The sequence below is a fragment of the Ursus maritimus genome, unplaced genomic scaffold (genome assembly GCF_017311325.1).
Source record: "Ursus maritimus isolate PB19 unplaced genomic scaffold, ASM1731132v1 scaffold_9, whole genome shotgun sequence".
Classification (NCBI taxonomy): domain Eukaryota; kingdom Metazoa; phylum Chordata; class Mammalia; order Carnivora; family Ursidae; genus Ursus; species Ursus maritimus.
In genome coordinates this window covers 47,804,187-47,829,838 of record NW_024427107.1, presented here as the reverse complement: position 1 = coordinate 47,829,838, position 25,652 = coordinate 47,804,187, and the positions used below count along the sequence as shown (strand labels likewise).

The following is a 25,652-nucleotide window of genomic DNA, read 5'->3' as shown; positions in this document are numbered from 1 at the left end:
CCTATAATAGGCAAAATATTTTGAAAAAGAAGTTACAGGACTCATACTACATGGTTTCAAGACTTATTATAAAGCTACAGAAGTCATCAAGTCAATATAGTATTAGCAAAGGATAAACACATACACCAATGGAATGGAATAGAGTCCAAAATAGTCCACTACTTAAATGGTCATTTTTTTTTTAAAAGGTGTCAAGGCAATTTTATGGAGAAAGAGTCATCTTTTAAGCAATGAGAAATTCATGTGCAAAAAAAGTAATTGGAAACCCATGTGATTAAAAAATGAACCTCAATTCATTCTTTACACCTTATTCAAAAATTAACTCAATGTATTATATAACTGCAATCAACAGATCACAAAACTAAGTATAATGACTATAAAACTCCTAGAAAAAAAACTGAAGGAAATCATGACCCTGGGTTAAACAAAGACTTCTTAGATAGGCTAGGCAAGTATTTCTTCAATAAGATGTAAAAAGTGTGAGCCAGAAAGCAGCCCCTGGCAACATGTTAAATGAATAAGCATGGCTGTGTTCCAATAAAACATTATTTATAAACATGAAATTTTAATTTCATGTAATTTTTATAGTCACAAAATGTTATCATTAAAAAAATTTGTTTCTATGATTTTAAAATGTAAAAGCCATTCTTAACTCACCACGTACACAAAAACAGCCAGTAGTAGCCATGTTTGCCTATAGGCCATAGTTTGCCCACTTCCATACAATACGAGTTCATTTATATGACATCCTAGAAAAGGCAAGGTTATGAGGACAGAAATCAAACCAGTGGTTGCTAGCAACTGCAGCAGAGCAAGGGAATTAACTACAAATGGGCACAGGAAGTTTTTGGGGTGAAGGAAATGTCCTGTATCTTGCTTATGGTAGGAGACATACAACTGTATGTTTTTTCAGAATTCACTGAAGTGTATACCTCAAAGGGGTGAATTTTACTGTAAATAAATTACACCTCAAAAACCTTGACTATAAAAAAATGTTAGTTTCAAAATGCTCTCCTAAAGCCAGTAGGTTAATTAAAAATAGAACTCTATGAGTGAGGCCATTATATCTACTCAATTACAAACACATGCTTCCTTCTTCACACCTAATATCAGTACACTTAAATAGCTATGCCAGTTTGATTAATGTAACTTCAGATAATACACTGTTTTTTCCCTGATTATCACCCACCAAAAGGGAAGCCCTGCTAACACAAAACAAGCACCACTGCAGGAGGTTTAAGCCCATAAAATGTGTACCAGAGCAGGCATGAGTTTACGTGGACCATTGGATGAGCTCTGCACCATTTAGAAGAATTATCTTCCCATGTGTGAGATATATTGTACATTTCTATCATATACACGTTGATGCACTGATGAACTCCGACACTCCTCTCAGGAAATGGCTGAACCCAGCAGGGAGGAAAAAGAAGGCGGGAAGAGGAATATTAGGACCAGCAAGGTTTTGTTTCAGTTCTAGAGGCACTGGAATAGTAGGCCAATTACCAAGGTGCACGGAAGCAAAAAAGCAGTCTACTTAAGTGAACTGTAGTAAAACACAGTGTCTCAAGGGAAGTGGAAGCCGCATCTCACATGAGGAGAAGGCCCATCATATTAGTCACAAAGTTAGGAATCATGTACCCCAAAGAACTATTTAAAGAACTGTTGGAAACTCTCTTATGGAGAACTGCAGAAATCCCAGAGACTGGAGCAGTAAGGCTGCAGGCTGGGATCCAATGGTCCCAGCTGTGGGGAGAAAAGCGATCAAGAAGATGCAATCCAAGGAGGACACGACGACAATAGTTTGAGGTAACGAGAAGATGTAGAGAGATTTCGTGTACGCATCCTTCAAGTCCTATACAGTGACAAACTACTATACGTGGAAGTGGTGGTATACAGGGGCGCCTGGGTGGCTCAGTCAGTTGAGCGTCTGACTCTTGGTTTCGGCTCAGGTCCTGATCTCGCGGTTGTGGATCGAGCCCCACATGAGATTCTGCACTCAGTGCAGAGTTGCTTCAGATTCTCTCTCCCTCTCCCTCCTGCTCTCTCTCTCTCTTTCAAATGAATAAATAAAATCTTTAAAAGGAGAAGAAGTAATGGTGTACAGGCAGATTCAGATTCCTTGACGAGAAGAGCATATCTCCCCTTCCCATTTATAAATAAGCGAATTCTATCTCTGCTTCCTCACCCCATTCTTCAACCCATCTAATCTAGTTCCCATTCTACTTACTAATTCTCACAAAGTTCATCAATGGTCTCCCTGTACCTAAAATCAGTGAACAAAATTTTTACTCTTTATCTTACTGAGTTCTCAGCAATATTTGAAGTTATGTTCCACTATGTTCACTGCCCCCCTTGGCTGTCACAATGCTCTCCTCATTTTCCTGTATCTGTGGACCTTTTATTTTCCTTCTCCTTCAAAGGTCAAGACACAGGCCCTATTCTCTTTTCATTCTATAGTGTCTTCTTAGGCAGTCTTATCCTATATCCAAGGCTTCAGTTTCCATCTACCTATAAATTACTTATAAATGTAAATGTCCAGCTCAGATCTCCTCTGAGCTTTAAAATTCAATTGCCTACTCGACATCTCTATTTGGAAATCTCAATGCCACCTGAAATTCAATACGTATAAAACTGAAATCATAATTTTCCTACATGAACCAGATTCCCTTCCAAGCATTCCCTATTTCAATAAATGGTGCTACCATTCAATTATACGGCCTGAAGTCCAGAATTGTTCTGGAACTCTCTCTCTCCCTCACATGCATAATTTATTTATCACTAAGTCCTTTCAGTTTTACTTCCTACATGTGTCCTGAGTCCTTCCACTTGTCTCTACATCCCCCATGAATACCACAGGCCTTGTTACCACCCATGCCCATCTGGTCTCCTAGCAAGGCTACTCACTCCCACACTTCTCTCTCTCAATCTATTACTGCACATTACAGGAAAACTCAGCTTTCCTAAAAGACACTGTTTAAAATACTTTACTGGCTTCTGACTGCTCTTAAATAAAAAGAAAACGCTTCATATGAAGACCTACAAAGCCCTGAATGTTCTGGCATACATTCCCTCTTCAACCTCATGTTTTGCACTGTTTCTTTACCCTCATTCTGTTAATGCCATTCTGGCTTTCTTTCATCCTTTAGATTCATCACCATGGCTCACATTACTGGTCTTTGCACTTTATACATGCTCTTGCCTCCACCTGAAACGGATTGCAATGCACACTTCTTTTTCTTTCACTTTTTTTTAACCTTAGGTATCCAGAACAGAATTGATCATAAGCTTGGTAGCACATATCCATACTTGGCTCCTATTTTAATTACTTTCCCTTCCCCAATGTGATTTCTCTTCCATCGGGTAACCAGTCTTGTCAATTTACATAAATGGCATTGTGCCATTTACTTATTTCTGCTTGTCATATTGGCCATTCCACTTTACTTTTTTATATTTAAATCTACATAGATAAACTATAGCTAATGCATACAGTGTTTATGGTATATCAGGTAGATAGACAGGTGCTATTATTATTTCTATTTTTATTCCTATCCTTCAGAGAAACTATTTTGCTCATGGTCACACAGATGGTAAGCCGTTAAAACCAGATCCAAATTCAGTGCTGCTCCAGAAGCCATGCTTTTAACCGCTTTGGGTTTTGCATTTTGCATTTTAATGGATGTATAACGTTCTGTTTACATATATCACATTTTATTCAATTTATTTTTTTTAAGTTGGTCTTTTATAATTCATTATTATACATATTTCTATAATGATAAACTTATAAACCCATACACAGGCACACCTCATTTTATTGTGCTTCGCTTTATTAGTACTTTGCAGACACTGCCTATTTTACAAGTTGGAGGTTTGTGGCAACCCTGCATCAAGCAAGTCTCTCAGCCCCATTTCTCCAACAGCCTTTGTTCACTCCATGTTTCGTGTCATTTTGGTAGTTCTCACAATATTTCAAACTTTTTCATTATTATCATATTATGGTGATCATAATCAGCAACGATATAGCATTTTTTAGCAGTAAAGTCTTTTTTTTAGATTTTATTTATTTGAGAGAGAGCGCATGAGAGAGAGAGCATGAGCAGAGGGGAAAGGCAGAGGGACAAGCAGATCCCAGGACCCTGAGCTGAAGACAGATGCTTAACCGACTGAGCCACCCAGGCACTCCTAACAATAAAGTATTTTTAATTAAGATATACACATTTTTTTTAAGACAGAATGCTGCTGCACACTATAGACTACAGTATGGCGCACACATAACTTTTATATGCACTTGGAAACCAAAAACTTCATTTGACCCACTATATTTCCACATTCACTTTATTGCAGTGGTCTGAACTGAACGCACAATATCTCTAAGGTAAGCCTGTATGGTTTTCTCTGGGGTATATATAGTACACATCCTCAAGTTCACTAAATATTTCTAAACTGCTTTCCCAAGTGGCTTAACCCAGTTAGCATCCCTGCAAGAAAGGTATAAAGGTTCCAGTTTTTTTCTTGTCTGTGCCAATGTGTGATATTACTTAACTTACAAAATTTTTGCAGCTTTAATAGATATGAATTGATGTGTTTTTGTGGGGATTTTTTTCCCAGTTCATGTTTGTCTGACTTCTAATGAAGTTCAGCCCATGGGACTGCCCCTCTTATGAATTGCCTATTCACTCCATCCTTTACCAATACTCTGTTGGATTTCCTGTATTTTCCTTGCTGATTTGCAGTAGTATCCTATATAGCTTATATGTTACTCATTTATAAGTTAAGCAAAACAAATATCCTAGTCTGACAACTGATTGTTAATTTTGTACATGGTGTCCTTTGTTTAACAGAAATCTTTAATTTTGATGTAGTCAAATACATCAATTTCTCCCTTCATGGTTTGTGGTTTCAGCGGCTGGCTATAAAAAATTCTTACTTATCCCTAAGTCAGTCACCAAAAAATTCTACAGTTTCTTCTAATAGCTTTATAATTTTGTCTCTCACAGTTAGGCTTTTAATCGATCTGAAGTTTATTTTTATATGTGATGTGATGCAAGAATTTAATTTCAATCTTCTCCATATAGAGATTGCATTTTCCCAGCACCATTAAATAGTCCATCCTTTCTTCAACTTATTCGTAATGGCAATCTATCAGATACTAAGTTCCCACATGTGCATAGGTCTATTTACAGACTCTGTATTTTATTTCCTTGGTTTTTGTGTTTGTTCCTACTCCAGAACAATACTGTCAGAACCAAGCTCCAAATATAATGAAAGGTCTAAAAGATCTTAAATATGTAAATTTGAATATATAATTTTCCAATGATATAAATCAGAGGTCAGTAAACTTTTTCTTTAAAGAGCCAGGCAGTGGATATTTTAGGTCTTGTGGGCCATAGGGCCTCAACTATTCAACTTTGTCACAACTACTCAACTCTGCCCTTAAGATGTGGAAGTATTCATAGCTAATATGAAAATGTAAGCGTGACTGTGTTCCAATGAAACTTTATTTACAGAAACAGGCAGTAGAGCAAGCAGGTTTGACCCACAGGCCACATTTTGCAGATCCTGGATATACATAGTATATGTATGTCAAAGACATACTTTAATTTAAAACTTTTGTTACAAATAAATATTTAAAAGACATACACAATAAGATATCAATTTAGAAATACTGCTTTTTTCCATCTTCTTATTTCATAAAGCTATTTTATGCAAAATTTTTTTAAGATTTTATTTTTAAGGGATCTCGACAACCAATGTGGGGCTTGAACTTACAACCCTGAGATCTAGAGTCACATGCTATACTGACTGAGCCAGCCAAGTGCCCCTATTTTATCCAAATTTTCATGTGTATTTTCTGCATCAATGTCTCCGTCATCACTAAAGCAGCTCAATGAACTCAGTGTTTTCCAAAGCAAATTTTCTTCACTTCCTGAGTTATTTGAAAAATTGAACTTTTTCAATCCACTAGTTCCTGGAAATCCTGCTATTTCTGATAATTTTATACCCAGCCACATGTTTTTGTTGCTGTTGTTTTCTCACTCATCTCATAGGTATGTTTTCATGATCTTTACAAGCTAACCATTTACATTACCCCTTCTTTAAAGTAATCTTTTTTAAAAAAGATTTATTTATTTGAGAAAGAGAGAGAAAGCATGCGGGGAGGAGCAGTGAGAAAGGGAGAGAGTCTTAAGCAGACTCCACGCTAAGCACAGAGTCCAATATGCGGCTTGATCTCATGACCCTGAGATCAGGACCTGAGCCAAAACCAAGAGTTGGACAATTAACCAACTGAGCCACCCAGGCGCTGCTGAAGTAATCTTTAAAAAGTTTGCTTATTACAACTTCCAACAGTAGCCGTCACGAGGTCACATCACCAGGAATTTCCATACTGATGCTGAATGTCTTTAACTCCCCTTTCACAGGTTTGGGCCAGTTAATCTCTATAGGTACAGGTTTGTTTGTTTGTTTGAGGTCCTTTCAGGGGAATGTGTCTTTGCCAAGCAGTACTTTGTAACTCAAACTAAAGAAATCCTGGGCTTTTCATAATAAAATATGTTGCAACAATTCAAAATAAAGCAATTTCCTTTTCCTAGAAGGATAATCTCATGGAAAAAAAATTTTTAAAGGATCGCCACATATTCCCAAATATATATTACTTGGGTTTTATAACTCATTTTGATATCTGGCAAAATGAATCCTCCTCTCTGCTCTTCTTTTCGAAAATTGTCTTCCTATTTATAAATGTTTTTCTTCCATTTAAGTGTTTTAATCCTTTTATTCCATTCTCTTGAAAATCTTGGTAGAATTTCTACTAAAATTGCTTTGCATTTATAGACTAGTTTCAAGAGACATGACATCTTTACATTGTTGCATCTTCCCCCTCTACTAACATGATGAGTCCTTTATTGCCAATCTTCAAAAAACAGTAGCCACCTATTTGGCTTTACAGGTGAATTATTTAACTCAAGTTTTTTCATTTTAACTCATAATACACCCCCAAGGAGTCTATAGACAGACCCATTTTTCAATTTAATTGGCTCCCTATTTATATTTTGCTTGCATTATATCCCATGCATTTAAAAACATTTTGAGATGGGGTCTATAGGATTCACCAACTTGTCAAAGCATCCATATAAAAAATAGATTAAAGATCTCTATGAGATACTCTCATGTTTTATATGTTGTTTCAGAAGAAAAGTAAAAGCAAGTTCCCCAACAATTTCATGAAGCCATTGTAACCATGATACTTTGTACTCTTCCCTTCCATAACTCATTATTTTCACTGCACTTCAACATCGCTTCATTGGGAAGGTATTCCTTAGCATCTCTATGTCAAATCCTTCCATTAACTATTCCAAGTACTATAGTATACTGCATTTCCACATTCCTCCTTTTATCTGTATATATGATTATTTGATCAATGCCTATCTTTCTAATTAGAAAATATAATCCATGAGGATTGTTTTGTCTGTTTCTGCTGTCCATTTTATCCCACCGATAGGCATGATGCATGCCCCATAGCCAAGTTCTCAATAAACATTTACCAGATGTTTGAATTAATAGTGAATAAACAAATGTGTACTATGTGTGCACTGTTTCACAAGTGATGGAGCAAAAATATAAAGTTGAGTATGAACCAATCCTGTCTTCAGTAAGATAGACATATATGAACAAGTATAGACATGAGTTGAATATAACCTATATGATACAAGATAAAATGAAACATATACTAAATAAATATATAAGAAAAATGGTACTGGAGCACAAAGAAAAGAGCCACTAACTGTGAATGGTGTTGGCATGACTTCATAGAAGATTTCAATGACTTCACAGAAGTTTTAGTTTTTAAATATCCTGCACATCCTGGACTTGAAGGATATGCAAAATTGTGATCGGCAGAAAATGAAGAATGATTCAACCTGAACTATGCAAAGCATAAAAACAGATGGAGAACTCAGGAAGTTGAAAGCATTGTCTTGGCATAAAGTACGTACGAGAAAAGAAAGGGGAGAGAAATAGAGTAGAAGCGGGAGAGGCAGCTTGGGGGAGAATATCCTGACTTCCTTGCTAAGAATCATTTCCCATACTGTCTGATATCCAACCTAGTTTGCCACATCACAAGTTACAGAAATCAGTAAGAGAAAGCTGAGAAATATTATAAAACTATCTCAAATAAATCAGATATTTGGCTCACTCTCTGTAGGCTAAAAATACTTCTCCAAAACAATTTGTAACTATTGCACACACGCGCACACACACACACACACACACACACACAAAGCCCAAGCTGAAACACTCTTTATACTAACATTTACATGAAGTTCTTTAGCTAATATTAATTCTTTATCTTTAATATGTATCTTTAATATAAATAACTTTGTTTCTGTGTTTCATGATGCCACCATGACCAATATCCAAAAGGCACTGAAATTCAGGTCTACTTCTTAACAACAATAACAAAAAAAAAAAAAAAAAATTTATATAATCACCAGATATAGAACCTTTGAACTGAAATGATTATTTCATTCACAAGATGAAATCATCTTGATGTTAGAAACTGCGATTCAAAATAAGTAAAAGTACACTCATAGCTTATTATTGACAATAGGAAATGATTCATCTTGAATATGTAGATACCCCTCTCTGGTGATGAGAGGAAAGTATATTGCTTCCCTGAAATTTGTTTCTTAAAGAAAAGTATTCAACAAATTCAATTCTGGGGAGAAAAAAAAGATAAATAGAAGAAACACTTTAAGGCCATTACAGATATCCAACCTTCACGTTCTTTCTGCTTAACCAAAATAAAGTACTTCTTTGAAAAAGACATTAGGAAGTAAAACACTTTTATGCACTGCTCCTGGGTAAAATACTATTTGCTCGTCATCTAAAAAATAATAATAAAAGAAAAAAGAAAACTCTGATTGCATTATTTACATTTTTTGCAATTTGTGCTAGGTTACTCACTTAATCTCAGATTGATGTAGATAACGATAAACCTTGAACTACTTCATGATCCAGTAGCACAATGCTACTTACCATGCTGGCAACCAAGATATCTGAATACTAACTCTGACATTTACACTAGAACAATAATGTCCCCCTACAGTTCCCCAAGCATATCATGCTCTTTCACATCGTTGCAGAGGCTGTTCCACCCACTAGAATATAATTTAGTTTCTTCTTTCAGATTTCAGCAACCCTGTCTGATCCCCACCAACTGGCAGAGTCACTCACTGACTCTTAGGTTACACTTCTAAACAATATATCACACTGTAATTATTCTTATGTATATTATCTGTCTAGGACCATTCACCTTTCGCCCAGCACTGTGCCGGTGACACATACTACGTTATTATTTGCACCTTATTTAAAATTGAGTTGAGGTATTTTAAATAAGCAAGAAAAATTCAGTATTTCAAGGAAATCTACGGCAGGAAAATATAAAGATTTTTCTTTAAACACGGTCTAAGTCCTGATTTCACTTCCTATTAGCTGTATGAGACTGCTGGAAAGTTACTTAGTTTAGTCTTCATCTGTCAGGTGGGATTTTAACATAGACATCAGAGTACTGTGATAATTGAGATAACATATGAAGACAACCTAGCTCAAAGTTTCCCCATTCTCTCCTCTCCTTTATGTGTTCTTTATGTCTGGACTTGAACTTGGTTGACTCTTTTCCTTATAGAAGTAGCATCTGTTCCCCATGTTCTACATTACCTACAGTACAATGTTTTAGTATTGTCTGAGTGTCTATCCTTTTTATCTTTGAAGGAACTAAAATTATGTATCAGATTAATCAAATACTAAACTATATTTCTGTATTCTCACTCTTCTTAACTATGATTATTATTCTAAGGTTTAAATTGAAATGATATTTATAAAGCTTTTTCTTTAACAGTCCAAATCTGTGACACTCTAACCTTAAAGTAGGACTTGATTATTAACAAAACTGAAGCATTAAAATAAATATCATTTTAACACTGATTTTCACCAGAGAATGAATCTGAAGTAGTGCTTTCTACAAGTTCATGGCATGCAGTTTTGGAACAATATCACTAAATGTAGTCACACACTTTTTTTTTAGAGTGCTTTTCAAACTGCAGAGTGCAACCCAACACTAAGCACCAATCAATTTAGCTGTCCAAGACTCATAATTTTTTAATAAAATATATCAGAGCATTGGAAAGACTGCGAGTAAGCATTTCATGCAAATCTTGTTTCTATTATATATTAACATTTGTATGTGGTGTGTATATATATATATATATATATATACACACCAGGTTATAGCTCAAAATAGATTTCTTTAATGGACGGAGGCTTAAAAAAAGAAGTATAAAAGCTACTGTATCACTAATCAGCTAAGAGAAAGAATTAGTGTCCTTTTATGATAAAAGAACAAACATATGCCACATAGCTGGCCATCCCAGACCCTTGGCAGACCTCTCATCTGAACTTCTACAAAGCTCCCTAAGTGACTATTATAACTCTAATGTTTATTATAAAGTGCAAATCAGATCATATCATCCTATATGCGGTTCCTCTGCCTGGAATGCCTTTTCTCCCTTTCTTGGCCAGATGCAGAGCCACCAAAACATCAAACAGTAGGGCATACTCAAGAAACAGTACCAAATAAATAAATGGGAAACTAGACTAATGACTCTGACATAATGATTAGCTTTATTATTTGAAAATATTTTAAAAATAGCTTAAGTACTTCATTTTCACAAATAACTACAAAATTCTCCTCCAGAGTAACAGGAAAAAAAAAAAAACACAATGGAATCAGAATATTTATAGAAGCACTATTCATAATAACCAAAAACTGGGAAAACCCCAAATGCATATCAGTAGTAAAACAGACAAAGAAATTGTAGTATATTCAGGTACTAGAGCACCATAAAGTCAGAAGAATGAATGAAATACAACAACATGCGATCGTTTAGGTGAATCTCACAAATGTGTTGAACAAAATAATACAGACTCAATAGAATACATACTACGTGACTCCGTTTGTATAAAATATAAATATATTATATATATATAAATAATCTGTGGTGCCAGATAAAAGGATAAGGTTACCCTTTGGGCTGGGAAGTAATCTTCCCTGGATGGGAGTACGAGAATAAAGCAGGCTCTATGACCAGTGCGGAGTGCGAGGCAGGCTCAATCTCACAGCACTGAGATCATGACCTGAGCCAAAATCAAGAGTCGGACGCTTAACTAACCGAGCCACCCAGTTGCTCCCCAGTTGGAATTTTTATGTTTTTTAAAGATATTTATTTGAGAGAGAGAGAGCGCGCGCACTTGAGCATGGGGGAGGAGCAGAGGGAGAGGGAGAAGCAGGCTCCCGCTGAGCAGGGAGCCCGCCGACGGGGGACTCAATCCCAGGATCCTGGGATCATGACCTGGGCAGAAGGCAGACACTTAACCGACTGAGCCACCCAGGCACCCCCCAGTTGGAATTTTTAAAGTAAAATCAAATCAACAATATTCTCAAGGAACTTTCGATTTCCATTGCCATTTGCCTTCAAAACATGAAAAATCAACCCTTTTTGAGGTCCACCAGCTCTCCCTTATGACTTCATAACAGGCTGCCTGTGCATTTAGAAATTTCACCTCTGACCCTAGACTCAGCTCTATTCCAAGTTAACATGATTAAGTACTGCAAAAGAATCAAGTGATACACTCATTCTTATCATCAACAGTTATAAGCAGTCTCCAAAACATTCTTCTAAGGTACCCTCTATGACCTGAAACTTAGACATTCAGTCTTCTGGAAGAGACAGGAGAGAAAAGATGTCCCAGAGTTTTGAAGGAAAAGACTGTAACAAGCCCTGTTAACAACTAGCACTTCAGTAAAAGCCTCAAAATGTGGATCCCTGGATTCATGTTTTGCACCTAAAAAGACATAAATAATTTTGCTGGACTGTTGGAAATCTGCTCCATCAGGGGATCTTAAATAGGAGGATCTTAAGATTCCTCCAGAAGCAAAAGATCTTCGGACTGAAATGGCTAACCAATGACTCTTGGATCAGGTAGATGACTAATCAAAATCAACAGCTTCCATCCAAGAAGGGAAGAATGATTTTCTGATATCTCTACTCGTTCTTTTTAAGATCGTTCTGTTTCCTGTTTATCTTATTCTTATGCTTTGGTACTCTAACGATCAGCTGAAGGTTTCTCATATGCTTTCATGTATTTTCATGATCACATTTGTAATGTCCGTTAGCCTTTCACTGCCACCTAAGAAAATGCAAAACTCTCCCTACAATCTCACTGACAAAATTTAATAGATGTTCCTGGAAACACTACACACAGGAAAGTTCCTTCCTTCTGGAGTATTTCTGTATTGGAATTTTCTTCATGTTATTAACCCTAACAAAATTTGACCTTGATCCCAAGTCATTACAGCAGTTTCAACAGAATCAACAGTACCAGGAGTGGCGACTAAAATGGTAGTTATCGTTGCTTTAGCAGCAAATCTTTATCTTTTGGCATCCTGAAATTTCCATCTCATTGCAATAAATGAAAATCAAACGTAACCTAACAGCAGTAGATGTACTACTACTCATTATATTAGAGTCAGCTCTCTTCATGATCACATGGAAAGACTTTCTAGACTTCCTTGCAGTTAAGAGCCCTGTGACAGGTTTGGGGAATGAGCTGTGAGCAAAAGTGACCGGTCTTAGGTAGTTAATAAGTTCTCCATTTTCCATTCTCTCCATTCTCTTCCTCTGATGCGGCAACCCCAAGCTTCTTTTCCCCTTTCAGTGAGATGGGAAGGCGAGGGGGGACTGCAGTTGGTTATTTCCCTTCTCTCATGTTGAGGTAAAGTAGTTTCCCTTGAGAACAAAAAGCTCTGGGAGTATTTCAACCATTTTGAATATTTATTTCAATTTATTGAAAAAAAATATATTCTTTTACCCTTCCCCTGCTAGAAGTGCGAGAGAATTTTTCACTGACCTTCACGTTGAGAGCCTGGTGACATTCCTAGAGGTTAAACTCACAAAACCAGGGAGGTTGGGAAGGTTGATCCCCTAAGGCTGGGCTCCCACAAATTTTTAACTCAAGTCAGTCCACACTCAGCCTTCAGTCTGAGTTCATCAATTATAGTTAAGTTTTCCTACCAGATCCTAGCTCCAATAGTTTCTGTTCCAGTTAAGCTGTGGTTCTCTTTCTTCACCTCTCCCTCTAGTTGTCAGGGCATTGATCTGTCCTGTGATTACAATTATGTGATAAATCTTAGAAGAGTTGCTGATTTTCCACTTGGTCAGCCTTTTCTTCCTGCGAGGATGAGAGTAACAACTTCCAAACTCTTTACATGTCAAAGAGGAAACAGAAAATCTCTACAATATTGTTTTTCATTGTTCATCAGCATGTCTTTTTCTGAATGTGAAATATTTGTGAGAGCAGGAACCATAGTCCTTTTATCTCTGGATTCCTACACCTTGTGCACCATTAGAATTCTTCAGGGCTCAATCATGGACCTTCTTATCTGCTCTTCCTCACACACTCTCTAAGTTATCTTATCTATTCATCTAGCTCTAACACCAAAAGTTATAACTCTCGCCAATCCATATCTCTCCTACAAAGTTGGCTAATTTATAACATCCGAAACGTAAAAAGTTTAAAACTTATATTTTAGTTACTAGTCCTAACCCATTCATCCTTTCCCCTTCTCGATCAGAGTTAATGGCATCACAACCAAATTAGTTCTTCCGACCAGAAATCTGGCAGTCATCTTTGGCTCTTTTTTGTTCCTTACTAACTTCCTCCATATCTACTACACTAAAAAAAATCCTGCCATTTCAATCTCCAAATATATCCCCAATCCACTCCCCTCCATCTTCACTCTAATCAACCCGGTCCAAGTCATCATCATCTCTAGCATAGTCTTTCATAAAAGCCTCCTCATTGCTCTACCCATTTCTATTCTCACTCAGTCTACTCAGAGAGCAGCCAGATTAATCTTTACACATAAATTAAATCACGTCAATTCCATGTTTGAAAGTTTCCAATTATATTCCTTTTTTACCGAGACTCAGATCCTTTCATACTGAGACTCAGACTCACTCTCTGTATAAACACTGCCCTATCTGAGTCCTACCTCTGGAATCTCATCTCCTGCCATACTGCATCTTGTACCACAAACCCTTTGCTACTTAAAAACTTTCACAAATGAAAAAAAAAAAACAAAAACAAAAACAAAAAAAAAAAAACAAAAAAAAAAAACTTTCACAAATGATGTTCTCTCTGCTTAAAAAACACTCTTTCTCTTAGCATTTTTTCCTGTGAAAAGACCTCATAATCAAAGAGGACTACTGTATTAAGTGGCCATTTGATTCTAATGATTAAAATTTTAGATTTTCCTAGTATTTCAAAAGTGTAATTTTTATTATGTCCCAACATGAATAAAACTGTCATTACATGAAAATTCAAAACAAACTAACCCAATTATTGGTTTAATTAATCTGTATTTTAAAACTTTCTAACTTACCTTTGATATTATGTTAGATATTGGGATACAAAGTTAAATTAACAGTTGCATTACAAAGAATTTAACAGTTTTTTTCCTAGTACGCCCATCCTTAATTACCCAGGGACTTGTTCTACACTATACATATAACCTGTATTATATTGCCTTTAGAGAAACTTTCCCTCATTTTGATGCTGAAGCAAAAAAAAAAGTATAAAAAAAAGAAAAAGGAAGGAAGGAAGGAAGGAAGGAAGGAAGGAAGGAAGGAAGGAAGGAAAAGAGCAAACTTAAAATTATTTAATTTGTATATTAAGGAATTTCTGCAAAGGTTAAAATGAGCTGACAACGGACACAGATGTCTCAATTGATTTTCTATGCCTTAAAACTTACGGAAAATCAAAGTTGGACACGCTGTTCTACTTATACCTACAGTTTCCCATGAATTACCAATATCAAAATTAGTAAACCTTCCTGTTATATTAAAGAACTATGAAATAAACAAACTCCAAAAAAGACTCAAGAAACTTACATTATTATAGCTTTGAATAGCCACAAAATGGGATTTATATAAATTCATTAAAATGAAATTACTGTTCAGGAAATACTAGACTTTTACTACTATCTGATAGAATACTTAGTTATTCTACTATGAAAATATCTACATGGAGTATGAAGAAACATAAGTCCTATTTTTTATATATTAAATGAATACCTGGAATTCAGTTCTTAGAAATAATTTTATAGATGAATGAACAGAAAATAGGCAGATAGGAAGTTATCCCATTCGAATGGTAGTCAAAGAGAGAAAAAAATCAGATGACTCAGAAAGAAGTCTTAGAATACGGAAAGACGAATTAAAAGAGAAGATTCACAAGTATCCTGGTTTTGGGATCAGAAAAGATAAAAGGAAAGCTTCTGGAAAATTATATACCAAAAATCTGCAGCATAACAGGAATATAAGATGAAAAAGCTAACTATTGACAGAATCTATTAATTCTCAATTTTTTTTTTAAAGTAGGCTCCATCCCCACTGTGGAGCCCAATGTGGGGCTTGAATTCATGACTCTGAGATCAAGACCTTAGCTGAAATAAAGAGTTGGACACTCAACCAACTGAGCCACCCAGGCACCCCTAATTCTGAATTTTTAAAACTGCATAAATCACAGATTAACAACAAGAATGAGCTGCCCAAGATATTTTAATGGAAATAGTACCTATTAAACAAGAATTAATGTTTAAAACATCCAAAAGTACTAGTCTTTTCTCCTACCATCTTCCTATCCAAAAATCAAAACAAACTGAATTATATTTATTATTGAAGTAAAGCTATTTCTTTTCAAGTTTGCCTTGATCTTTGTTTATGCCAATCAAATGTCACTTTATTTCAATAATTAGACATCACTTTTTAAAGTTACTAACAAAGTATCTATTTTATTAATGCCCATTGTAATCTGCTAAATAATATAACTTAATCTTGATTACTTTCTGAAACTTACAAATAAGATATGTAACTGAAGTCATTTAATACTGATGCAAATTTGCATCTAACTATATTTTGTTTTTTTTTTTTTTTTTGTTTGTTTGTTTGTTTTTAAAGATTTTATTTATTTATTCAGCAGAGATAGAGACAGCCAGCGAGAGAGGGAACACAAGCAGGGGGAGTGGGAGAGGAAGAAGCAGGCTCATAGCAGAAGAGCCTGATGTGGGGCTCGATCCCAGATCACCGGGATCACGCCCTGAGCCGAAGGCAGGCGCTTAACCGCTGTGCCACCCAGGCGCCCCTGCATCTAATTATATTTTGATAGTAATTTTACTATTTTATGACATTTCAGTGCCTTAGAGAAAATCAGCAAGATAATGACATGGTACGCCATTTTAACACAATTTTTTATTAGAAAAGAGTTTACTAAATTCATTTCTATTCCTTGTAGCACAGTATTCTTATACCATCAAAGGAAAAAACATGTAAAATCAGTTGTGAAGAAAGGTTTGCTGAGTTCCTCCTACAGATCAGGCATTCTGTTAGATGCCAAAGATAAAACAGTAGCTAGGACAAAACAAGTCTTGACTTCACCTAGATTAAATACAGCAACAGCTCCCATTTTAGAGCTACATATACAGTAGACCCCCCAAGCCTCATCTTCAGTGTCACTCTCTGTGCTTTCAGTGACCCATGACCCACTGGGGTCTGGAGCATAGGATCCTCCTGCCATACCCTCGGAAAGTCAACAGTAGCCTAACACTATGTCACAGGACCTGTATCATTCCCCTCACTTTATCTCATCATGTAGGCACTTAATCATCTCACATCATCACAAGAAGAAGAGTGAGTATTGTACAAGATTTTTGAGAGAATCCACATTTACATAAATTTTATTAGAGCATATTATCATTGCTCCACCAGTCACTGTTTATCTCTTACTGTGCCTCATGTATAAATTAAACTTTATCGTAGGTATATATGTATGGGGAAAAAACAGTAAATATAGGGATTATGTGCCGTCGGCTGTTTCAGACATCCACTGGGGGCCTTGGAACATATCTGCACGTAGGGGTGAAGGGGACTACTCTACACTTTTAGAAGTAGTGTACCACAACGTAATTTTAGGTTGGTTGAAACGAAAACACCAACAAAATTTTAAATAAGATGCATACAAGGTAATATAAAATGAATGAGCAGATTACCCTCAGCCACAACAAGACAAAAAGACGTTTATCCCCTAGTTTGCATTAAAGGCAAACATGAAAGTTTCTCGGAATATTTCATCTTAGGGCTCCCATAGTAGTCTTTCTCATCCTCTCCTGGAGTTCATGTCACTTTTCGATCTGCCCATCCTTACAACCAAACCATCTTCTCCATAAACAGAGCTCCCACTTGAAAAAAGCATGGAGGCTGAGCGGTAAGAGCATCTTGGACGTAAGATGACAGTTATCATGGAGAGATTAGAATTTAAATATATACAATCTTTCTCACATTCTCAAAGTTACTTCCCCTTCAAAATATAAATAATATTACTAGCACAAGGCTAAAAAGAGATGTGTGAACAATTTTTTAAAGAGTGTTTCCTGTTCTACTAACAACTAAAATAAATAGAATTGACTTGTTTTAATGCTTCAGATCAATGTGAGAATAAATTGCTGCATTTCCCAAATTATGTTGATAACTTAATGAAATGTTCGGTGAAAACAGTGGTCAAATATGTTTAGTAAACATTGAATGTTCTAACCCCTTTGGAGCATTTTTAGACACTCAGAAGTATTACAATAAAGAAAACTGCTTGACCTTTTTCTAAAAAAACCTTTCCAAAACTATTTGACCAAAGACTGAATTGGGGGGTTAATATTTCTCAATGTCCTCTGAATTCTTTTTGAAAGAAACACACTTTAGAATATATTGCATAATTGGAGAAAGATGTTTTACTGGACAAATACAGTTTACATTATCCATACTGAAACTGAGGGGAGAATTACCTCTCTTCATTTTTACTACCTTATAAATTATCCTGTTTTCTTTTTAGATTTCCATGATAATTAAAAATAAAAGTATCAAACTCATAACCTAACAATTTTTGTTTCTGAGGAATAATATTCCAAGGGCAGCATTTTAATACATACTCTTCAGTATGCTATGCTATCAGAGATAATATTTAGTCTATACAGATCAGCTTACTTACGTCTGGGGCTCCTTTTCATTTTGTTGTTTTTGCTGGGGCTGAAGAACGTTATTTACCAGTTCAGTGATCCCACTAAAGGGAAACCACCTGTTTAAATAAGCAAATAATGTGACTGAATAACCAAATGAACAACAATGTAGGTCAAATGTTTTCTTATCCATAATAATAAAAATACACAGGCACAAAAGCTACAGCCAATGGAAATGTGAGCTCCAATTATCACCAGGCAGTCAGAATGTAGGGAAATTAAGTTTGAACACTTAACCAGTCCACAAGCAGGCAGCAAAAAACTACATCCAGTCAATATGTGGATGAAGTAAGAAGCTGCAGGCAGCTCTCTTACAAGCCAGAGAGTCAGAAAGCAGAAGACACAGTAGCCGCAGCCTATCCAGTATTAGTGTAAGCTAATACCATCCCAGGTGCAGAAAGCAGAATATGGCAAAGGTACAGAAATCAAGCCTACTGCACTCTTAATACGTTTACTTACTGTGTCGGTTGTGGTTTGTGTTCTTCTTTGACCCTAAAAAGATAAGTTTGCACAACTGAGTGCACTGTACTAAGAAAAATTTTCTATCTACAATTTGTGGTCGTATAAAAATAAAAAATGAGGTTTGTTACATAGAAAAGGTTAGCGCTTTGCTACTTGGAATCATACATTTAAATTAAGCTGACACAAAAAAAGAGAAGTTGAATCACTTGTTCTGAATAAAGGACTGATATTAAAACTCTACTACTCTTTTAATGATTCCATGATTTAGTCCTCAAGTTCTCTGCACATTTTTATTAATACTGATATTGAAGCTTTTAAAATACTTATTTTAAAGTACCATATTAAACACAGTTACATTTGTTTTACTGAAGATAAATCAATTTCCTTTCTATTTTTTAAAATTCTTCCTTAATATAAATTGAAGGCATAAATATTTTAAATAAAATGTATAGTTTTATAAGTGTATTTTAAAAGGCTTACAAATGAATTTATTTATTGCTTAAAGGAGCAGATAAAAGAATTGGGGGTTATGTACCTAATCTACCTAAAAATAACTACTAAAATAACTATGTATATTAAATTTTAAACATTTATAAGCTAAAGTAAATTATTCATATAAGATAACAGATGAAAAATGCATTTAAACTGTAATCAACTCAGTGCTTCACTGAAATAGCACTGGATATTTACAAGGCAGAGAAAGATCATACCCAAGGGTACTGGATTCCTCTGAAATTTGGCTTCCCACACTTTACCTAGGACTGACTCAATGATCAGTTCATTAGCTTTTACTTTCCCAAAGAAAGGCTAAGAATTAGTAACTAAAACTGGTCACCAAAATCTAGGACTTTCATAAGGAAATTATATTAAAACTGTGCATTAAATTCTTTTTAGATCAAACTGATTTTCTTTTCCAGTGTGTTCCTATTTATAATGCTATAAGCAATAAAGGAAAAGGTACACCCTTATACATTTTTGTGTCCCAATGGATAAATATAATTGGTAATTATGTATCTCTATATTACACCAAAAAGGAATATCCTGTGTTCTCTGCATAAACTTCAAAAAAGTGTGATAATTTTATTCTAGAGCTAAAGCCACATCACTTAGTATTTAAATATAGTCATATAATGGATTAATAATACTGTATTTAGCACCAAATATCCTACCGACAAACAAACTCAAAAAACTTAGAGTGACATTGGATTGTATCCTGAAAACGTATTGTATTTCCAAGAGAATTAGATAAAAATCTCTTAACATTTCAAAACAAAATAGGTCCCAAACAGATAATGACAAAGAAAGATTACCATATCAGCTCCTCCAAATGGAGCACAATGCAAGATAACCCTTCACCAAATGATATGTATGTTAAAAACAATAACTATTTAAATAAATAAATACTGAAATAAATATTTAAATGAGGAAACAATATTGTTATAGAATTCTTGGATGATCTCTGCAAGGCATCGTGTTGCTTTTTTACTTAGTGACAAAAGTTTTCATCATAAACAAATTGATATTAAACCACCATTCAGTTCCTAATTTCAAAATCGTTACTTGAAAAATTAACAGACACAAAAATGTTAATTACCAATTCAAGAAGTATTTCTAGGCATTGTAAGATATCTATATGTAAAATATACAAATACTTGCATAAGCTTCCCAAATAAAATATGTATCATAGTAAGGCAGTTAAAATATTTATCCTGTCAGGTGGCCAACAGACACGTGAAAAGATGTTCATCCTAACTTACTCTCAGGGAAATGCAAATCAAACTACAATGAGTTGTCACCTCACACCTGTCAGAATGGCTAAAACCAGCAACACAAGAAACAGGTGCTGGTGAGGATGTGGAGAAAAAGGAAGTCTCATACACTGTTGGTGGGAATGTAAACTGGTGCAGCCACTCTGGAAAACAGTATGGAGGTGCCTCAAAAAATTAAAAAAGAGAACTACCCTATGATCCAGTGGACACACTACTGGGTATTTACCCAAAGAATACAAAACACTAAATTCAAAGAGACACATGCACCCCAATGTTTATAGCAGCATTATCTACAATAGCCAAAATATGGAAGCAGCCCATTCAATAGATGAATGAATAAAGAATACGTGGTATATATACAATGGAATTTTATTCAGCCATAAAAAAATGAACTCTTGCCATTTGCAATGACATGAATGGAGCTAGAGAGTATAATGCTAAGCAAAATAAGGCAATCAGAGAAAGACAAAAACCACATGATTTCACTCATATGTGGAATTTAAGAAACAAAACAAATGAGCAAAAGCGAAAGAAAGACAAACCAAGAAAGAAGCTCTTAACTATAGACAACAAACTGATGGTTACCAGGGGGACCTTGATGGGGGAGTAGGTTAAGTAGGTGATGGGGATTAAGGAGTGCACTTGCTGTGATGAGCACCGGGTGATGTATGGAATTGCTGAATCACTGTATTTTACACCTAAACTAATAAAACACTATGTTAAAAAAAATTTATCCTGTCTTTAAATACAATCGAGTATAAAATTATTCTCCTTTTTTCCCCAATATTTTCAATAAAATCAAAGCTCAAAATGTCTGGACATAATTAAAATTCATGATGAGATAATTTAAGAACTGGTAATATGAAAAAGTAATGATATCATATAATTCTTTTACAATACACTAACATTATTAACAATGAACAGCTATATTAAACCTGCATTCCAAAGTGTATGAGGGGTTTCCAGTTTCCAGTCTAATACATAAAAAGCTTAGAAATCATCACTTCCATCCTTACAACAAGCAAAATAGCTGAACAAAACCGAAAATCAACAACTCTCCTTAGAGCCATCAAAGAGTTTCGGTTACTGGACAAACTATTGCCCTGAAAATGAAAGAAACAGACAAATAGGTACAGAATATCACATTTTACCAAGAGTACTAGCCAAGAGGCAGAAGCCCACACCTGAAGCTACTATCTGTAGAAATACTTTTAACTATAACTGACCAATTGCTAGAGACTCAACGTGGACTGGGTTGAGACTTTAAAATTCCAAGGGGTCCCAGTCTTAGTTGTGTGACCACATTTCCATAAATTTTATCTCCAGGAGCCCTACCAGTTGCTCACTGTGAAAAATCAAAGAAAAATCTCCTCCTACATCCAGCAAGAGATGGGGAAAGTAACCACTATGAAATATTCCCAGAGCTCCCTACTCTCCTCAACAATCCTAAACTCAAGGAAAAATATTTTACTAAAGCTTAAATAATGGGGGTTCTACCAAAACCAAACAAGCCTGAAGAAGATAATTACCTCTTCTAGCCTTTGAGGTGGGAGAAAACAAACAAACAAACAAATAAACTACACCCCCTCTAGCCTTCAACATGGGGAAAGAGAAATACCCAACTCAGGCTCACCAAAAGACAGACTACTGAATGCTTCTCATATAACAACACATTACCACCAAATCAACAGAGTTCCTGAATAATGATGAGATTACAACTAAAAGAACTACAAACTTTAGACACTACTTAATTGAGAGTCTCTAGGGAAACACAAGGGAAAGGAAGGAAGGAAAATATAAATAAAGACAACAGAGAAGATTCTGGGAGGATGACGGAGTAAAAAACAATAGAAATCTGTCTCCCCAGGTAGACAACAATGGCAAAATCTGTTTGACTATTTTGGAAATTTGGAGTCTAATGAAGGCTTTCAACTTTGGGAGAAGACTTGAACTATACGTTGCAGTTAATTTTGGTCAACTTGGGCTCTTATCATAGTATCAGCTACCCATTCCCCACCTGCCAGACCCATTGCACATTGCTGTGCACCTGCTCCTGGAACAACCTGCACACAGCTTGCAGGGGTCAGAATTAGTAAAAAGGACTCTGTCCTCCAAATATCAGCGATCTGTGCTCAGATCATGGACTATTGCTTCTCTGCTCAGAGGTGCAGACAAAAAAGTGGGTGGCTATTGTTGCAACTCCTCGCACTGTTGAAGCCCTTTCTCTTCTGGCTAAGGTGATTTCCAGGATATTTAAATGGCCAGTACATCCCCCACCCCTCTGTTTTTCAATTATTATCCCTTTCGGAGCCAGACATTAAAGACTGAAACATTCAAAAGCAACTGCATGTATGGGAGAAAGTAAAGTCACTGTAAATGCCCAGAGGAAGGCCCAGGCTTAGCAAATAACTGAAAAGACCTTAAATTTATACTACAGGATAATCCTCAGCACAAAGACAGCCTACAATTAAATACATATATATATATATACACAAAGTAAACAAAAACAATAACAGAAAACAAGAAAACCAATAACGGGAAAAAATCTGATTTCCAGAGTTACCACATTAGATTCAAATGTCCAATTTTCAATTAAAAAAAAAATCCTAAGGCATACAGAAAATAGGAAAGTATTACCCATTCAGAGGAAAAAAGGATGAATAGAAACTGTTTGGAAAAGGCCTGACAGGAGATCCACGAAACAAAGACTTTAAAACAACCATCTTAAAGAATCTCAAAGAATTAAAGGAAGATGTGGGAAAAGTCAAGAAGATGTGTGAGCAAAATGGGAATATCAATAAAGAGACAGAAAACCTAAAACAAATGGAAAAGGATTTCTGGAGATGAAAGTACAATAACTGACATAAAAAATTCACTAGAGGGATGCAAACTACAGACCAATACCCAAATACTACCCAAAGCAATGTACAGGTTCAATGCAATCCCTATCAAAATCCCAATGCTCTTGGCAGAAATACAAAAACCCATCCTAAATTCATATGGAATCAGAAGGCACCCTAAATAGCCAAGATAATCTTGAAAAAAAAAAAAAAAAGAACAAAGCTGGATGACTTACTTATACTGATTTCAAAACTTACTACACAGCTATAGATAATCAGTGTGGTACTGGCATAAAGGCAGACACAGACCAATGAAATAGTACAGAGAGCCCAGAAATAAACCCTCATAAAAAAGCCAAATGGTTTTTGACAAGGGTGCCAAGACTATGCCACAGGGAAAGGACAGTCTTTTCAACAAACAGGACTGGGAAAACTGGATATCACATGCAAAGAATGAAGTTGGTCCCCTTACCTAACTTATACAAGAATTAAATCAAAATCAAAGACCTAAATGTAAGATCTAAAACTGTAAAATTCTTAGATGATAACATAAGAGCAAAAGCTGTACCACACTGGATTTGTCAGTGATTTATTGGATATGACACCAAAGGCACAGGCAACAAAAGAAAAAACAGACAAACTGAATTTCACAAAAATTTTTAAATTTGTGCATCAACAGAGTAAAAATGCAACCCACACAATGGAAGAAAATGTTTAAAAATTATATCTAATCATAAGTAACTAATATGCAGAATATACAGAGAACTACTAAAACTTAACACACAAAAAAAAGGAACCCAGTTCAAAAATAGACACAAAAGACTTGAACAGACATTTCCCCCAAGAAGATTTACAAACGGCCAATAAGCACATGAAAAGGCGCTTGATCTCACTGATCATTAGAAAAATGCAAATCTAAACTACTGTGAGATATCACCTCACAACCATTAGGATATCTACGATCAAAAAAACAAGATAACAGGTGTTGGTAAGGATATGGAGAAACTGGAACCCTTGTGCATTGTTGGTGGGAATGCAAAGTAGTACAGTCGCTGTGGAAAACAGTATGGTGTTTCCTTAAAAAATTAAAAATTATTATATGATCCAGCAATTCCACTTCTGGGTATATACTAGAAAGAACTGGTAGCAGGGTCTCAAAGAGATATTTGTACACCCATGTGCATATTAGCGTTTTTCACAATAGCTACAATGTGGACACACACCCCAAAGGTCTATCAATGCATAAATGGATAAGCCATATGTATATATACATACACATACACACACACACACACAAAGGAATGTTATATAAACTTAAAAACTTAGGAAATTCTGACACATATTATAACATGGATGAACCCTGAAGACATTATGCTACATGAAATAAACCAATCACAAAAAGGCAAATATTGTATTATTCTACTTACATGAGGTACTTAGAATATTTGGAATCATAGAGACGGAAAGTAGAATGTTGGTTGCCAGATGCTGATGAGAAAGGGGAAAATGGGGAGTTCTTGCTTAATGGGTCTACAGCTGCAGTTTTACAACATGAAAAAAATAGTCTTGAAATGGATACTTGTGATGGTAGTATATTATAAATGTATTTAATATCACTGAACTGTGCACTTAATAGTGGTTAAGACGGTACATTTTATTTCTGTGTATTTTACCAAAATTGGAAATATTGGTTAAAAATATAAGGACAATAAAAGAAATTTTAGCTTCTGATACTAGAGCTACCCCAAACAATAAACAGAGCCTAACTCCTAGCCAAGAAAATATAAAACCTAACACTAAAGGGCTGTCTACTTACATTTCTTTTACACAATAAACCTTGTCTAGCTTTCAACAAAGAATACAAAGCATTTTTAAAGGCAAGAAAAAACACAGGCTGAAGAGACAAAGCAGAATCAAAACCAGACTCAGATATGGCGAAGATTTTAGACTTATCCAATTGGGAAGAATAACTATAATATGTTAAGGGCTTTAATGGAAAAAGTGCACAACATACAAAAACAGATGGGTTGTGTGAGCAGAGAGATGGAAAGTTTAAGAAAGAACAAAAAGAAAATGCTAAAAATCAGTAACACTCTAACAGAAATGAAGACCTTTGCCTTCAACGGACTCATCAATACACGTCACTCAGTTGGGAACAATCTCAGTGAGCTTGAAGATATGTCAATAAAAACATTCAAAATTGAAAGGCAAAGAGGGAAAAGAGGAAAAGATGAAACACAATGTCTAAGAACTGTGGGACAATTACCAAAAGGTATAACATACATGTAATGGGAACACCAGTAGAAGAAACAAAGAAACACAAGAAATATTTGAAGTGATAATAACGAAGAACTTTCCAAAATTAATGACAGAGGCCAAAACCACAGATCCAGTAAGCACAAGGAA

General features: G+C 35.4%; 1 protein-coding gene across 18 annotated transcripts in view; it reads right to left on the bottom strand.

The window, feature by feature from the left end:
* RIMS2 (regulating synaptic membrane exocytosis 2) overlaps nt 1-25,652 on the bottom strand; it is a 561,128-nt gene that overhangs the window by 461,406 nt on the left and 74,070 nt on the right. For 4 of the 18 annotated variants that reach the window (XM_040625672.1, XM_040625662.1, XM_040625669.1 and 1 more), the window contains exons 2-3: nt 18,635-18,667; nt 18,148-18,234 (exon numbers count right to left, since the gene is read on the bottom strand). The exons of the other annotated variants lie outside the window; for them this stretch is intronic. In XM_040625672.1, the coding sequence (XP_040481606.1) occupies nt 18,148-18,234; nt 18,635-18,667 (120 nt within the window). The remainder of the gene's footprint in view (nt 1-18,147; nt 18,235-18,634; nt 18,668-25,652) is intronic. 18 annotated transcript variants of the gene reach the window in all.